The 18,174-nt window shown below is 46.7% G+C and overlaps 1 protein-coding gene across 1 annotated transcript in view; it reads left to right on the forward strand.

Moving 5' to 3' along the window:
• Pik3ap1 (phosphoinositide-3-kinase adaptor protein 1) overlaps positions 1–18,174 on the forward strand; it is a 122,124-nt gene that overhangs the window by 81,500 nt on the left and 22,450 nt on the right. Inside the window, exons 9-12 of the mRNA XM_005063603.4 lie at positions 4,998–5,093; positions 10,672–10,866; positions 15,902–15,967; positions 17,437–17,642. Coding sequence (XP_005063660.1) covers positions 4,998–5,093; positions 10,672–10,866; positions 15,902–15,967; positions 17,437–17,642 — 563 coding nt within the window. The remainder of the gene's footprint in view (positions 1–4,997; positions 5,094–10,671; positions 10,867–15,901; positions 15,968–17,436; positions 17,643–18,174) is intronic.

Genomic DNA, 18,174 nt, shown 5'->3' on the forward strand with positions numbered 1-18,174 from the left:
GATGACACCATCTGGCAATCTAAGCAATAGTGGAGAGACTACCTTAAATACCCTTCCCTGATAATGAGATTGAGGACTTCCTTGTATGCCATCCTAGAGCCTTCATCCAGTGGCTGATGGAAGCAGAGGCAGACACCCACAGCTAAATACTGAACTGAACTCCTGGAAACCAGTTGCAGAGAGGGAGGAGTGAGGAGCAAAGGGGTTAAGACTTGGCTGGTGAAACCCACAGAAACAGCTGACCTGAACAAGGGGAGCTCATGGACCCCAGATTGATAGCTAAGAGGCCAGCATGGGACTGATCCAGACCCCCTGAACTTGAGTGTCAGTGAGGAGGCCTTGGCATTCTTTGGGGCCTCAGGCAATAGATCAGCATTTATCCCTGTCATCCAGATGGACTTTGGGAGTCCATTCCACATGGAGGGATGCTGTCTCCACCTGAACACATGGGGAAGGGCCTAGGCCCTGCCCTGGATGATATGACAGACTTTTGAGATCCTCCACGAAGGGCCTCAACCTCCTTGGAGAGTGGAGTGGGGACTGGGGGAGGGGTCGGGGGAGAGTTGAAGTGGGGCAGGGAAGGAGAGGAGGGAGAGGGAGCTGGGATTGACATGTGAAGCAAGCTTGTTTCTAATTTAAATTAAAACAAATGCTGGTGAAATAAAAAAAAACTAAGAGAAGAGGAAAAAAAGAACTGAAATAAACAAGCAACAAAAAATTAATGGACACCAAAATACAGTTACAGGGGCACAAATTCTATTGTTCTGATTAGTAAGATGTCTGCAGTTTATAAAAATCTATTATATATTTTACAAGAACTAAAAGAAGTTCAGAGATTCTCAAGACAAAGACATGGTAACTGATTGAAGAATGGAATTGCTAATTAACCTGGTTCGCACAGTAATGTTGCTATGTATGTATGTCAAATTATCATGCGTGAACTGAGAGCGGTGTAATTCCAGCACTTGGGAGATGGAAGCAGGGGGATGAGGTTAAAGCTCTGCTCCGCTATGGAGTTAGTCCAGGTACATGAAACCCTGAAACAACAACAGCCATGCAAGAGGCAAGATGGCTCAGCCGTGGAGAGCCCTTGCTGCTCTTCCAGAGGTCCTGAGTTCTGTTCTTAGCACCACGTCAAGCAGCTCACAACCACCTGTAACTCCAACTCCAGGGATCTGATGCCTTCTTCTGGCCTCTGTGCCACCCACCCATACGTGGCATGCACACACATGCACACATATGCATGCATGAACACACACACGCACACAGTAGTAGTAGTAGTATAACAGTAATAGAAGTAATAATAATGCTAAATATAAATAAATATTAAAAATAAACCCTAACAAATAAAAATAGGCTGGAGAGATGACTCTGCTGCTAAAGGCTAAGGCTAACAACCAAGATAATAAAAACAAATCATAAAAAAACAAAATATCATGAAGATATATAAACTAGTGTGTCAATTAATTTTTTCCTAAGTTCAATCCTTAATGCATGAAAATTATTTTTGAGGTGCTGAGGACCAAGCCCACAGTTTTATACTTGCTAGGCAAGCTGTCTGCTGGCGAGCTGCATCCCAAACCCTGAAAATTTCTTAACATGTAAATTGAGCCTTCTATTTTGAATTGTTCTTTGCTTAGGACTGTGGCCTGGGTATAGGTTTTAATAACCAAGATAGTAGTCAGAAAGCATTCATACATGCTAGGCACAATGCCAGGCTCTTGGCAGGCTCCTCGGGTGACACTGGTGACAAACCTTCAAGAGCTATGCTGTTGCCAACATCATTTTACAGACAAGAAAAGAGAAGCTGAATGGATTGAAACGAGTGGACCCAGGGTAATGACGGCCAAAGTTAATAAAAACACTTTTCGCTTCCTTTTCTGCATGAGAATTTGACCTTTGTTTGACTTCCTAGCTTTGTTACCCTGGTAACCCGATAAGAGCCAAATGTCAACTGTGTTTCTAGGCAACATTACCTAGGATGAGAATGACCCCTGATTGGTCACATATCTGGATATGGGAGGAGCTGTACATAACTGTGAATACTAGTGAGGGACTGTGTTCTTAGTCTCTCTGGGGGAAAAGACTCTGGCATGTCTTTTGTGGGGACCCTGGAAGCTGCACTTCTTGAGGTGTGATGAGAAATGTGCTTTTAGGGGTATAGGCCTTCCCCAGACTAGCCCCTGCCCTATCCTGCTGGAGTCCTCATTTCCTAGGGCATGATCGCCAAGTTAAGGCAAGCTTTCTTACCACTGTGGTGCTGACCTGGGCCAAGAAAAATTATCTTGTGGGTATAAATGCTCTACCAGACCAGTGGTTCTCAGCCTTCACAATGCTGCAACCCTGTAATACAGTTAATTCCTCATGTTGTGGTGACCCCAACCATAAAAGTATTTCGTTGCTACTTCATAACTCTGATTCTGCTACTCTATGAATATTAATGCAAATATCCGATATACGGGAATAGCTGATACCCAACTCCAAAAGGGGTCAGGACCCACAGACTGAGAACCACCATAAAAGACTAGCTGGGGTCAGGCTGGTAGGTGTGATGTCATACAAGCAAAAAAAAAAAAAAAAAAGAAGAAAGGAAGGAAGAGTAAGGAGTAGAAGAAATAAGACAGTGTATTGTGATCTGGTACTCAGCCTTCTGTCTGCTCATCTCTGTCAGGGAGGCCCGTGAAGGCTGACATTTGGCAAAGCCTGGGTTTCCTGCTTCTGAAGTTAAACTCTTAGGGATTAGTGAAAACATGACTGTAAAGTAAAGCACATTGGATTTTCATGGGTAGCTAGTTTAGTCCCACCCCCATCATTCTACCCACGCAAGCCTGCTCTGCAAGTCCTCTGAAGGGGCTTATGCACAGGGGACAGGACGTGGTCTCCTGATGCTTTTCTGCTGAAGTCACTCCTCTGCTCAGGAAGAATTTTATTTTGGAGCTGCTGTTCTAGCTTAGCGGTGAGCACTCAGTTTGGTGGTGAGCACTCAGCTTGGTGATGAGCACTCAGCTTAATGGTGAGCACTCACTCACTTAGCGATGAGCACTCAGCATAGTGGTGAGCACTCACCAGCTTAGGGGTGAGCACTCAGCAGTGAGCACTCAGCTTGGCAGTGAGCACTCATTTTAATGGTGAGCATTCAGCTTAGCAGTAAGCACTTAGTTTAGCGGTGAGCACTTACCTTAGTGGTGAGCACTCATCTTAGCTGTGAACATTCACCTTAGCGGTGAGCACTCAACTATGATGTGCAAGGCCCTAGGTTTGCTTCTTGGCAGTGAGGAAAAAATGGCCTTGCACTGTTTTTTGTTGTTTTTAAAGAAACGAACTGCAGACTACCAAAGTTCATACATTTCTTTCCCCACATTGCCTAACATTAGCTTCTCTATCACCCAAAATACAAATGTCTAAGGGAGGAAATGACATTAGCATCCTTCTGCTGCAACTAAGAATCTTGTTCATGTTTCCTGGGTTTCCCAACATTGATCCTCTTCTGTTTCATGGCCCCAGCAGTTCTTATGACAGACTGATTGCTCCTCCATCCCTTCCTGTTTGGGACGGTCCGCAGACTTTCTTACTCCCTGTACTCTTGAAGAGGACCTGATGATTACTTGTGAACTCTCATTTTGGATGTGTCACTGTTTTCTATGATCGGACTGGGATTACAAAATAATTTATCTGGACAATAATACATTAACATAAACAGTGTCACAGCACCTATCTATCTATCTGTCTATCTACCTATCTATTTTTGAGACAGGGTTTCTCTGTGTAGCTTTGGAGCCTGTCCTAGAACTTGCATTGTAGACCAGACTGGCTTTGAACTTTAAAGAAATCCACCTGCCTCTGCCTTGTGAGTGCTGGGATTAAAGGCGTGCACTATCACCGCCTGGCTCATTTATTTTATTTTGAGTAGGTGAAAGAAGTCCTTAAAATATAGCAAGGGGATTGGCGGGATAATTTCTCCATTGCTTCTCTGAATATCCTTAGGACCCAAGAAACCATTGAGTCTTAATTATTTATATCTTCTTGCAGTAGTGTGTGTGTGGATATAAAACTCATATATAGTTGTGTAAATATAAAATAAAATTTTACATTGCATCTTAAAGGTAGCATATTAGTTATCTAAAATGTCATTTTGAAGATTCAGATTCTTTCTGTTTGTTTGTTTGAGTCAGGGTCTCTCTATCTGTTCTGGAAGTCATAACTCACAGAGCTCTGCTGGGCTTAAAGTCCCGATTGTTTTTGGTATATCAGAATATTCAGTACTGTATATGAAGGTTTAAAACATGAAGTGCTGTGGTCCTGGGTGCAGTCCTCTGTTAGCTCTCCGGAGCCCAACCATCTTCACACCTTCCTTAGAGGTAGCCTCTGTCAGGAAACAACCGCGTGCCCAGCACTTTCATTAACTGTGTTTGTTAATTTATATGCAGTTTGCAGCACTGTGCTGTGGGTCTTCAGGATCTATGTAGTTGTCATTACACGGTCATCACCTGCATCCAGCGTCATTATCTGCTGCGTTTTTGAGCTAGAACTTTGTTGGTAGAAGTGGCTATAAGACATTCTTTTTTTTTTTAAACTGCTACGTAATCTTCTGTCATTTGAACACACCATGATTTGTCTGTTCTCTATCATTTCAGTACCCATTTTTGTTGTTGTTGTTGTTGTAATAAGCAATACTGCAGTGCGTATTTTTTTGAAATTATACCTGGTCTTTCAAATACAGATGAGCATGCCTTTGCCTGTGGAGCCTGTGATATAAGAAAAGCTTGGGGTGTTGTGGTTATTGCTTTCCTTAATGCTCAACACTTACTAGATTGGTGGATGAAAGGAAGGGTGGGAGGAAGGATGGATGGACAGAGGGGTGGGTGGAAGGGAGGAGGGGAGGGAATGAGGGAAGGAGGGAGAAGCGGGGAGGGAGAAAGTGTAAACCCTGGGTAGCCTTCCAAGTCCATCAGTGCACGGAAGAAAAGCACGTTAACTCCGTCTCACTTTCCTTCCAGATGTTGAAATGCTTCAGGCCAGTGCAGGTAACCCAGGCTCCGGAGAAAGTTTCTCTCGGCCCACTAAGGATTCAATGATCCGCAAGTTCCTAGAAGGTATGTTGTCGCTGTGATCCGGAAAGCAGGATCTCTGCTTCCCTCCACATCTGCCCCATCTTCCCATCAGCCTGTTAGAGACATGCCAAGAGGCTCATCACGCTAAACTAGTTGCTTCTAAAAAGACTTCATTTAAACTACATGTATGCTTTTACTTGATAAAAATAATCACCTATTGTGAACAGAAAGCATTGTTCTGGATATTGGGGCTGGGAACCCAAAGATAAATAAGATATGCTCCTACGGGAGCCTTTCTAGTAAAGGATGGGTGTATATACCCTCTTTGCCAAGCAGAGGCAGCATGGCAGTGGTTGTGTGTGGCCCCTGTCTGTGTTCTGTTCCCTCTTCAGTCATCTGGAAGGTCTCAGGCAAGGTGTTCTCCTCAGCTGTAAAATGAGATGAATGTGGTCAGAACAGCCATGAGACCGTCCTGCCTGGTGCACTCAGCAGGCAGGTTGTAGTGAGAATCGAGAAAGTTGCAGTCAAAATAAGCTGCATCTAAGACCAGGCACAGAAGCAGCAGTCGACAAAATTTTCTAATCGTTGATGCTGTTGTTATTATAGGAGCTTTCAGAGGCGTGCAGTGCTACACTGTGTGAGTGATTGCTTCTCTCTGGCCAATCATTTATGATTATGGTGGGTCTGTCAAGTAGCTTAGAAGCAGAGCTCTGAGGGCGGGAGGCTCAGAGGTCAGATGGTTTGGACACTAGGCAAATCACGACCTGAGCGCCTGCCCAATCCTGCTGATAAAGTTTGACGAGAATTCACCATGCCCATCCATTTGCTATTATTTATGGCTGCCTGCACGATCCTAGTACAGGCCTGAGCCATTGCAATGGACTGTCGACCTGCAGAGCCTGACACATTTTTTTATCTGGATCTTTAAAACATGTTTGCTGACTCCTGCTCTAACACTCTCTTTACCCGAGGAGAGAGGCTGGGCAGTGGAGGACCAGCTATTTGGTGAGCTCCTCCTCTAGTACCTGATGCCAAGAGGGGCATGGATGAGAGCAGAGGTGGGCTTTCCTGAGCAACTTCATTACGTGGCCTCAGACTTGCCCCTCTGTGTTTACCAGGGCACCAGGCCTAGCTTAAGGACTTCTTGCATGACACCCCCTCCATGATTCTTTTTTTTTTGTTTTGTTTTGTTTTGTTTTGTTTTTTTGAGACAGGGTTTCTCTGTGGCTTTGGAGGCTGTCCTGGAACTAGCTCTATAGACCAGGCTGGCCTCGAACTCACAGAGATCCGCCTGCCTCTGCCTCCCGAGTGCTGGGATTAAAGGCGTGCGCCACCAACGCCCGGCTTCCCCCTCCATGATTCTTGCAACTGTGTAAGTTGGGTACTACTGCTCTTATTCAGCCGGAGACAGGAGGGGTACCACAGGTACAGAGAGGGTGAGTTTCCAAGGTCCTAGAGGCAGTAAGCAGAGTGTAGGAACCCCAGTTGAAGCCCTGCCTGTCAAGCCTGGCTCGGGGTGCCTCCTTCGACCACTGGTTACGCTTCATCTTATGAAGGGTAGGAGCCAGATGAAAACTTCCTGTCATCCTGATCTCACGTGACACTAGGTTGACATGATCATTTCCCGGCAGTCCTTCATCAAGCCTCAAGTCTGCAAATCCCTGGTGCCCAGGAATGGGCACGACTCTGTCCTGCATGCAGAGGAGGTAGACATACACCTGGAGTGAGTTCTCCTTTAGCAAGAAAAGCATAGTTCGGTGCAAGAAAAAAATGTTCCGGGTGTCATGGGAATGCAGGGGAGCCGTGTGTCATTTAACGGGATCAAGAGAGTCTACACAGGCAGAATGGTCCTTGCCAGATTATGGTAAATTACCCTGAAGTTAGGCCGCTCACTGTGACCTCCTCAAAACTCTGGGATGATGGAATGAGAAAGTTGGTTTTTGTTTGTTTGTTTTGTTTTTGTTTTTTGGTTTCTATGTATTGTTTTGGAGGCTGTCCTGGAACTTACTCTATAGACCAGGCTGGCCTCGAACTCACAGAGATCCACCTGCCTCTGCCTCCCGAGTAATGGGATTAAAGGCGTGCGCCACCAACGCCCGGCTGAGAAAGTTGTTTTTCGCTTCTTGGCCCACACAGGTGTTCAGTGCGAGCTGAGCTCGCCGTCTCCCAGCTTTGGCTGTGGTTCTTAAATCTCAGTGTGCCTCACACCTACCTGGAGCGCTTTCAAAGGCACAGGCTCAGCAGTGTGGGATTCAGCAATTCTAAGTGGCACTCGGTAGTCCTCTTCCTTTTGCATACCAGGTGACTCTGCTACTGCTGGGCCATCGGGTCACTGTGAGAGTCTTGGCTATAAAACAGCGCTTTTCTGATCTTTATATATATATTTAGCAGTGCAACCCGCATTCATTCACCTGTTGCTGTGTGATAGCTGCTCCCCATTGTAAAAATAATACATAAAAATGATAAAAATTCAAGTGATGTAAAAAGCATGCACACACATACATATACATACACACATGCATGCACATGTACACACGCACACAGGCACACACATGCAAATACACATGCACGAATGAGACAAGACTATGGACATGTTTGGTCTGATATATACTATGCAACCCAAGCTAGCCTTAACTTCATGGTAATTCTCCTGCCTTTGCCTCCCGCCTGTACAGATGACACATGGGAGTCACCACATCTGGCCTCATAAGTTAAAGCCATGAGAAAAGTCTCTAGAGTTTTTCTGGCTATATTAGTATCATATACACGTGTCTTCTTTTAGGTTTATTCGCAGGTCGTATCCGCACAAACATGAACTTTTCCACAGACACCTAGACATTCTCTTGTGCTGGCCAGTTTTCAGCTTTGTGTTTTTGTGAGCCTCAGTGCAGGGCATGCCCTTTGTGGTATGCGTCACACGTTTAGGAGCACATATACTGCGAAGCACCAGGACAGAATCGCTGGGCCTCAGGGAGAACGTCTTACGATGTTGATAGTGTTGTGTGGCTCAATGGTCTAAGCTCACGCAATTTCTACCAGAAGTTACAAATGGGACCAGAACACTGTTTTCATTCAAATATTGAACAGAGGTTTCTTCTGTACCACAGATGAAACTGGAATCACTCATAGCCATTCATTTCTACCCCATGTGATTCTGGAAGCATTTCTTTGCATTCTGCAACTCTGAGGAATTTGGGGATGGGGGTACTACAGATATGATGTCTGTGAGGGAGAAAGGGGAGGTGTGAATGCAGGGTGAGACAAGAGGCCTGACCGTGAAGACCTGTCCTTCCGTCCACGTGTGTGGCCTTCAGCCAGTCAGCAGGGTGAGACAAGAGGCCTGACCGTGAAGACCTGTCCTTCAGTCCACGTGTGTGGCCTTCAGCCAGTCAGCAGTGATGTCATAACGAGCTCTGGGCAGGGTTAACTTTCTACCCCCAGTGATGTGAGGAGCCTGATGTAGAGCAATGTCTGGCACATATCAACTGTCTGTTTAAATCATTAGTTAATGACTTTAAATGGCACAATCGGATCGTGACAGGAGAGGCTGAGGAACAGGTCAGAATTTGTCCTGTCCGGGACCCAACAGCACAGATTGAGTTCCTCTGAGGTGACCTTTGGCTGTGGGTGACATGTGCCCTGTTATCTGGATCTCTTTTTGCTTCTCTAGTATATTTTGTCTCTAGGGAACCTGTAAGACTGGACATGGTTCCTTTTTTTCTATTTGGGCAGTAGGAGCCAAGGGATTGGTTATGGTTATCTGGAGATGCTGACAGGATGGGAGAGGATGTCACCAGGCCCCTAATAATGTAGAGCTTTTCAAAAAAGTAGTCCTTAAAATGTCCCACCTGTAGACAGATGTTGCTAAGGAAGGAATCCTATTTATACCCCTTCTCCACAAGTCTGCCCCTCTCTTGGCGTTTGAAGAAGATGAGACCGCCCCTTGCTCTGATAATATAGCAGTTCTGTGCTTTCCCAGAGGTTCCCCAAAGTCAGGAAACTACTGGGAGGGAAGGCAGGCTGACCGTAGGGAGGCTCCAATCTGACACATGGATCTCTGTTTGGCCCGATTTTACCCAGCGTTTATTCATCCCCCCATTCTAAGGGCGTGACTGAGCACGTACAGTATGAAAGGCCCTGTGTTTACCTGTAGGACAAAGTGGAGGGCTAGGTTCAGGACCTGCTCTCTGCAGCTGACAGATGAGGGAGGGAGAAAGGTAGGGAGTCCAACCCCCTAACATAAGTTTCCATCACGGCAGGACCGTGGAGCCAAGGCATGAAACACAGCAAGCATAAATGACAGCTCAATCTAAACTGGGCGGTCAGCAGGGCTTCTCTGGGAAGGTCACAGCATGGCTGAGACTTAGAGGGGCTGCCCTGGTCTGGTACAGTGGCACGGAGAAGTTTCTGAGCCGAGGGGCAGCCTTCCCAAAGCGGGATGAGAAACTGAGGCAAAGCCCGTGTCCTTAGAGACAGTCAAAGACAAGTGTTCTGAGAGCCACTGTGGCCCTGCGGGGTAGTTGGCAGCTCCCCCAGGATACTCCGCTTTGTGGCAGCCCTACCTCCCTTGTGCGAAATGTTAAGATAAGCAGGGGCATGGAAACTTACCTCGAGGACAGAGTCCAGGAACTCATGTTTTCTAATGAGTTGGGACCTGCCTGGCCAGTCCCCTGGACACAGAACGCCAAGAAACAAAGGCAAGCTCTCTGCAGCTCAGAAAAGATGTAAGGAAAACACAGAAGTCCCAGTAAATCACTGAGCTGTGACCCCTCAGGAAGGAGACCCAGACTCTATTCTTATATCTCAGGCAGGCATTTGAGGAGGATCTTTTGACTGACCGGTGTCCATCAAAGAAGCAGGTCTTTATACAGAGCTTGGGGGTGTGGGGCGCTGTTGGCCAGGAGGGGAGTGTGGGAGGGGAGTGTTCCTCAGCAGGGAACAGCCTGCAGTTGTGAGAGAAACAGTAGAGAGTAGAGAGAAGGGTCCCTCTAGAGTTAGCGTTCCCGGGTACCAGCCTGGTCCCAGGGTCTTTGGGCAAGTTATTTAAATCCTTGAGGCGTCAGTTTTTTTTTGTTGTTGTTGTTGTTGTTGTTGGTTTTTTTCATATGCAAACGGTGGTTACTGGTAGTAGCAACTCCACAGCTTTTTTGAAAGCCAGATGCAGTAATCACTGGAGCATGCATGGAGAACTGTGCTCAGCTGGGAGGACTCATGTTCTATAGTCGTTGTGAGGAGCACCAGGGAGCAGTTGGTGATGAGGACTTGGAGCATTGTCTCATTGCTGCCCAGACACCAGGAAGTGGTTCTGGGAGTGCTCGGGCTTTGGAATGGCGGTGCTTTCTTTCCCCTAGTTATGCTGAGGTGAATAACCAAATTCTAACTGAGGCTATCAAGTCCATGGCTCCTGTCCTGGGCTGGGTGGGCGGCAGATGGAGACCTTCGTGTTCTCGTGCTGACTTTCATGGGTTTTGAGCAAATGGTCTAGGCTGTGGGTGTCTCAAAGGGAAGGCTTTTGCCACAGGTTGTTACTTTGATAACAAGAACATTCACTTGGTCTTATGACCTGAAGGCATGCAATTTCCTGGACCACTGTACTGAATCACCACTCTCTGTGTTTCAGGTAACAGCGTGAAATCAGTCGGCTTGGAGAGAGAGCAGTACCATTCCCAGAGGGAAGATATTTATCACACTGTGGATGAAGATGAGACCTTTTCTGTGGACCTGGCCAACAGACCCCCTGTCCCTGTGCCCAGGCCAGAGGCCGGTGCTCCTGGCCCTCAGCCCCTGCCCGACAATGAGCCATACATTTCTAAAGGCAAGTGTGGCCAGAGGTAGCCCTTAGTAGGGACTACCTGGTTCCCTGACTTTCTGAACTGATTGTCTCCTCCTGGATGGTCTCCAGCCAAGGTCAAAGGTCATAGCTCAGGACAAACTCTGGAGTTAGAGCAGGGGTAGTTCATGCACAATCATAAGGACAGAGGTAAATGAGAACCTAGTACATTTTCATCTCATAACTTGTTCTGTCGTCCCTGTTAATCATTTTAATGGCTGGCACTTGCTGAAATCTACCAGGAACATCCTTTGCATTTAATCTTTACAGTAACCCTTCAGGTTAGGGTTCATGATCTCTATTTTATGGGTGGGAAATGGAGGCCCCAAAGGTCAGCCACCACACAACAGTGCCAGGTCTTGGCCCTGGGGACCCGGGGACCTGGGGACCTGGGGACCCGGACTCCACAGCAGATGTTTTAGCTACTATCTCAGTCTGTCTGCTTACCCATTGTTGGGGAAGTCTTATGCTAATAAAGCACTGTCTGGCCAATAGGAATCTAGATAGGTGGGGCTAGGAATCCAGGAGGATTCTGGGTAGGAGAAACACAGGAGAGTCAACATGTAACCGCCATGGGGGTAGGAGCCCAGAACTATTCTCCGGTAAGAGACATACTTAGATTAACAATTATGGGGTAATTACTTAAAGCAGAGCTAGCCAGTAAGAGACAAGCAAGGCCAACAGCTTCATAATGAATATAGCCTCTTGTGTGTTTATTTGGTATTGAAGCGGCTCTGGAACCAGGCTGGCGGGAAGGCTCCTCTCAAGGAAAGCTTCTCTTAACATAACCCATGTTAGTAAAGATTGGGAAGAATTTAGTGTGACTTCTCCATTATTGTTCCTGGAATACCAGCTAGATACTGAACTCACTTCAGGACTTGATTATATTAACATGATTTTAAGTGCAGTATGAACATAATTACAAGCTCTGTGCTTGTTCCTGCCCTATCAACCATTTTCAATAGCTTGTATTGCAGAAGGTATGACGTGGGGATATCTTAAAGAGGATGGGGAACACCCAGCCAGAGCTTCAGGTAACTGGGTTGGGGCTGCCAGATAAAATAGAGGATGTCCAGTGAATCGGAGTTGCACATAATCTGCAAATGCATTTTTAATGTAACTATGTCCCAAGTACTTACCTTCTTTAATGTAACTATGTCCCAAGTACTTACCTTCTTTAATGTAACTATGTCCCAAGTACTTACCTTCTTTAATGTAACTATGTCCCAAGTACTTACCTTCTTTAATGTAACTATGTCCCAAGTACTTACCTTCTTTAATGTAACTATGTCCCAAGTACTTACCTTCTTTAATGTAACTATGTCCCAAGTACTTACCTTCTTTAATGTAACTATGTCCCAAGTACTTACCTTCTTTGGTTTTGATTTGGTTTTTCTGAGTTGGGTTGCACCACAACTGTGGGAAGTTCTATGTCACCAAGATTTGCCCTCTCCTGGGGCAGTCTCTCCTTTGGCATGCCCACAGGGTGTTACCCACTGGCTAGTCCCCACAACACCCTATTAGTGCACTGCTGTGTCTTTTTCCCGAGGGCTTTCTCTGGCGTGTGGTGCTCCATTGTCCTCTTTGGACACACTGAAAACCCTGGGGAATTAGCATAAATGGCCACTGCTTGAGGCTTGAGTGAGGGGTGAAAGGGCTAAGAGACCAGCTCCAGCCTCTACCCAGGGTTCCAATGGTGAGATGCTTCTCAGGAGCGAAGGAGGGGGTAAGAGATTCTATAGTAACTTCACACACAATCTGAGGGCCATGCTCTTGATTTCATGTGCTCTTTATTGCTCTGTTTCTGCTCTACTGGTCCTGTCCTACTTCTAACTTCTCCATGCTTCTCTTTCTAGCTTCTTCTTCTATTCTAAAATCTCTTCTCATTCAGGAGCCTTGAAGTGATAAAGAAATTTCTCTCATTGGTCAAAAGCACATTCATTCCTAGAACAATCAATAAGGAGCTGAGCTGTTTACCATGGTGACACAAGGGTCCAAGGCCGTAGGAGCAAAACCATAACCAGACAGGGAGGGCACAGCGCCCAATGACAACTTTAAGACACAGATATGTTGTTAGTAGACAGGCAAGTGAAGAATTAGCATGCTTTTCTTAGTAACCTTGGTAGACATCTGTGACTTTGACCTTGTGCAAGCTGTAAGTTTTCTTTTTTGCAAAAAGCCTTTAGTCTAGTTTGAACTTGCTCTGAGGTGAAAGTGAGCTAATTTTGTGCAGTAGTCTGAGCAAGAGAACAAGGCAGGCTGTTAAGAGTCAACAGTCCTTATGGGACAAATAGATCCAGTTATGAAGCATGTCCCAGTATATATTCTGTATGTCAAAACTCTATAACTAAATGAAAAGTCATCTTCCGGGCCACCCACAGACTATGTGCCCGGTAAACAATGAACACTCTGTGGTGCTGTGGGAAGGATCCCCTAGCTGTAATGTGAGGAAAAGAAGTCTGGACTGAGGACAGCTTGACACGTTCAGAAGGCAGTATTCTTTCTCGTCTTGCAGATAAGGTTGAGGTACTCATCTCTGGTGACAATATTCCTCATCACCTTGATCGATGAGGTGTGTCCTTTAAGTAATCTCTGATGGATTGACCCCTGGAGTATGTGCTGAACTCTCACTGCATGATTATGTGGTCTGTAGCAGATGAATAAATATCCCAATGTGCTTGTCCCTCTGGTGGGAGAACGCTGAATTGCATATTGTGCATTTACCCTGCTGTGGTAACTTGCATGATAATACTGTTTCGACCACTACCTACCCCACTTCTGTCACCTCCTGGCGTTGTTGCCTATTCATTGCCGTGACAAATATCTGATTGATGCGACATAGATAGGGAGAGGCTTGCTGCAGCTCACAACTCAAGGATGCAGTCCGTCGTGGTGAGCGAGGCATAGCAGCAGGCGCAGGAAGTAGATGGTCATGTTGAGTCTGCAGTCAGGAAACAGAGAGCTATGATGCTCCGTCTTGGCTCTGGTTTTCCTTTTTGTTCAGTCTGGGACACCGGCCCATGGGATGGTCCTGCCCACATCCATGGTGGATCTTCCTGCCTCTGCTAAGGCTTTCTGGAGATGCCCTCATAGATACACCCAGAGGTGTGTCTCCGTGGTGATTGTAAATCCAGCCAGGTGAGCAGCGAAGTGTAAACAAGCACACTTCCCGGGTAGAATGGTGGCCATCAAGTCCTTATCTCAGGGTCAGCTTCTGAGCCGGCAGATGGACAGTGGCGATTCCTAAATGGGAGAAAAGCAACGTATCGCAGAGAGGCAGTGGAGACAGTAGGTCACACAGCGACAGTAAGGGGCGTGGCTTGCAATAGATTCATCTCTCACTTCTTGTCACACGGCGTGGGACATGGGATAAGTCACTTTACCCATTTTGGCTTTAGTTTCCTTACTTAGAAATGGTTATCATGATCATATGTATCTACATTAATACATGATAAATGACAGTATTCTGCTCCAGCTTTGCTATGAGGGTCAGATGAAATACTACACGAGGAAGCACATTTTTCTTCTTATTTATTCCTCTCTCATCTATTACAGACAGACCACAGTTTCCCTCCCTCGTCTTCTCCCCAAGGAAGTACTTTTAAACTGGGAGACACAGAATAGATGTCACTTGCATTAGCTAGCATGACATTGCTGTTCCCTTGTCATCCATCTCGGAGCTTAGAAATGAATGATGGTAACAAAAGCTAATGCTGCATGCTTATGTGTGCTGCGATATGTTTTAAGCACTTTTCTATGCATTAGTTCTTAATTCCCATGACAACCCAACAGAGGTACTGTTTATGGTCTTCATTCTACATATAAGGAACAGAAGCATGGAAAAAGCCAAGCTTCTTGTCCAAGATCACAGAAGTGGCAGAGCAGGGGTTTTAACTGAGGGAGTCTCCTTGGGATCCCAGGGATCTATGAGATGGTCCTGTCATCCTACCAGCTACAGAGCATTTCATTTTCCAGTCTCCTCTGTTGTCCTATGCCCGTTTCTCATGAGTGGCTTCGTCTTGGTCCCCCTGGAGGGACCCATTTCACTCTTTCTACCAGGTAGCACTCTGCTTTATAGTAGGTGGACCTATCAGGTGGTAGGCGCCTCCTTTTGTTCTTCACAGATGACTCTGTTTGGGGACCTGGCACACATGCATCCGCTCACAGTACTTCCCTTCCTTCTTCTTTTTCTTCCCTCCCTGCCCTCTCTTTTTCCCTTCCTTGTGAGTAGTATGTGTTGGTGCATGTGTTTGTATAGTTGCCTTTGGGAGGCCAGAGTTTGATGCTGGGTAGCACTCCTCAATTTTTCCACCATAGATTTTGAGAGAGCATCTCTCATTGAGTTTGGAGCTCACCAATTCAGCTATCGGGCAGCAAGCTCCAGGAAGCTGCTTGTCTCCATCTCCCCGGTGCTGGGTTACAGATGTGGGTGTGGATGCCGGGGTCTCACGTTGGTACAGCAAGCACTTTAGCCGTCTCTCCAGCCTCTACAAACCCTTTCCTTTCTTCTTCCTTTTTCTCTTCTTTCTTTTTCTCCTTTTTAGGGGGTGGGATTGTTTTTTGAGACAGGATTTCTCCATGTAGCTCTTGTCCTGGAACTCACTATATAGACCACACTGGCCTTGAGCCCAGAGATCTGGCTGCCTCTGCCTCCCAAGTGCTGGGATTAAAGGCGTGGCCCCCTACTACATGGCTAACCCTTTTCTCTAACAATCTTAGATAATGTTGCTGATGCCTTCTGGCTGCCTTTGTCCTTAGGTTGGAGAACTTCTGTGTCTGCCTTGTCTTTGACACCCTCTGCTCTCTCTCTCTCTCTCTCTCTCTCTCTCTCTGTCTCTCTCTGTCTCTGTCTCTATTTATATTTTCTTCCAGAAATTTGTGCACAATGGTCATGACTAAATACTTATTACTTTTTTACACCAGGTTATTTTTTGTAAATGTATAGCATTTTATAAATGTGTGACAGAGCCTCTGAGAAGGAGATGTCTTGCCTTCACTCAGAATATTCTTTCCTTCACAGTTTTTGCAGAAAAAAGTCAGGAGCGGCTCGGGAATTTCTATGTTTCCTCAGAGAACATCAGAAAAGGTAAACCAGAGCTTGTCCTCAGCTTTCCACATATGAACTGAACTTCCAGGAGGATTCCTGTAGCAAGGATGGCCTCGTGTGGCAGCAGCATTGTGACATTCATATAGAGAGATCTAAGTGGTGCCTCAGGGATGACATCTGAGAACCCCTTACTGAAGGCAAAGGAAAGGGGGAGAGACAGGGGTGCCCTAGCTTACTGTGCAACCTGGCCTCACAGAGGGCACTAATAGACAGATGTCCACGCAGAGCAGGGAATTGAGGCTGATGCCAACAGCACGGCAATCGGCCCAGCGCCAAGTCTTCGCCTGTGGCACAGCCCTCTTAACTACCTGCTTGCCTTGTCTTTACCAGCTCCATTATATTTGAGTCAACTCTCATTAAAGTTACTTTCTTGCTGTTGGATAGCCACTGGGACATCCAATTTTCCCAAATCGTTTAAGAAAGTCAGAAAGGAACTGAGTACTCCTCAAAATCCTTGGGTGGTTTCCTTTCGCTGGGCATAGGCATTCAGTATTACACCACTCAATACTATTTAGAAGAGTGGTCCCAGCAGTGTCTAAGCATTCAGAGGCATTCCTGAAAGACAAATGTCACATGGGAGATCTGGAGCATAAACTGAGACATAAGATGGCAAGTTGTCCTCACATGTCCCAATGCCCCTATCACCTCAGCAAGTAGTCCATTCCCCAAAGAACTGGAGTTGCAGCCCAGAGAGGGGCTGGCTGACTTCCAGCCTCTGAAGTGACAGCTGTCCTTCAGTCATAATGAAATAGAGGTTGGCACAGAACAACCCAAGGACAGCCTGCTGGAACTGGACTCCTAATTTGTCCCAATGCTACTGGACCCGGGTGGCAATTCCTTTGGTGTTTTGTGCCCATCAGTCCACAACCATTGCTCAGAGACAGGGCTGGGAGAAGCACCCTGTCTGGACTCTTCCCGAGTATTGTTCTGGTCTGTGAGTGGACTCGTGTCTGCAGCAGTGACTCTCAAACAGAGAGCATTTGCCCTCCCTCCACAGAGGACAGTTAGCAATACCAGAGAACCTTTTGGGTTGCCAAATCCCAGCAAAGTCACCCAGTAGGTAGTGGCCAGAGATGCTGCTCCTTGGCACACAGAACAAGCCCGCACAAGGAAGAGCTGTCCACTCCAAATCACCAGCAGCCCCTAGGCAGGGAAAGGCTGCATTAAACACCTTCCCGGTCAAAGTTCAGTGTGCTCAGCAGACTTCGCCCCTCCCATCCATGTTCTGGCTTAGTCTGTTTTACTCCAGCAGGCTTTGAAATTATCAGCAACGTCCCCTTCCTTATTCCATGCCCCCAACCCCATCTTGGTTTCATGTGTCATTGTTCCTTCTGGCTGTGGCAGACTGTTCCCGGGAACCTGTGCCCACCACCATTACTGCTGCCACTCAGGTCTGCTTTTCCCAGCTGGGAGTTACCCAGCCGACTTGTCACTGCCCTTCTTTCCAGAGCCACCGGTGAGGCCATGGAGGGACAGGCCCCCATCGAGCATCTACGACCCCTTTGCTGGGATGAAAACACCGGGCCAGCGGCAGCTCATTACCCTGCAGGAACAGGTGAAGCTAGGCATTGTCAATGTGGACGAGGCTGTACTGCACTTCAAAGAGTGGCAGCTCAACCAGAAGAAACGATCCGAATCCTTTCGCTTCCAGCAGGTAGTCAGCTCTGCAGCTGTGGGGTTGGCTCACCCCTTCTCCCCACAGTGCAGCGGAAGAGGCAGCGGCAGCTGCCATGTAGGTCACTATAACTGGATGGCTGGACCTGTGAACATTGTTGGAGTATCCTTGTCAGGGGCTGTGCTTTGGGTCTCCTTGTCTGGACCTCGTGGCTAAAAGCTTTACGAGGCTGGAGGTCAGGAACGAATTTCCGTGTATACTCCAGTTCAGTCTCTGTTGCTGCTGTCTGCGCTTGGCCTTACATCTCTGCTTGATAGCTCTGTTCTTCAGGGACCTTTTCTTCCCTCTCTCATAGTTGATCATCACTCTTTAGGACACGAGGAACACTTGGAAAGATCCCAAGAAATATGATGAAACGAACACTACAAGCTGTAGAGTCTAAACCTCCTGAGTTAAAATCAGCTTCTGTCTGTCTGTCTCTGTCTCTGTCTCTGTCTCTCTCTTACACACACACACACACACACACACACACACACACACACACACACACACACACACACACACACACACA

This window comes from Mesocricetus auratus, unplaced genomic scaffold (assembly GCF_017639785.1).
Source record: "Mesocricetus auratus isolate SY011 unplaced genomic scaffold, BCM_Maur_2.0 Super-Scaffold_4256, whole genome shotgun sequence".
In the NCBI taxonomy this organism is placed as follows: Eukaryota; Metazoa; Chordata; class Mammalia; order Rodentia; family Cricetidae; genus Mesocricetus; species Mesocricetus auratus.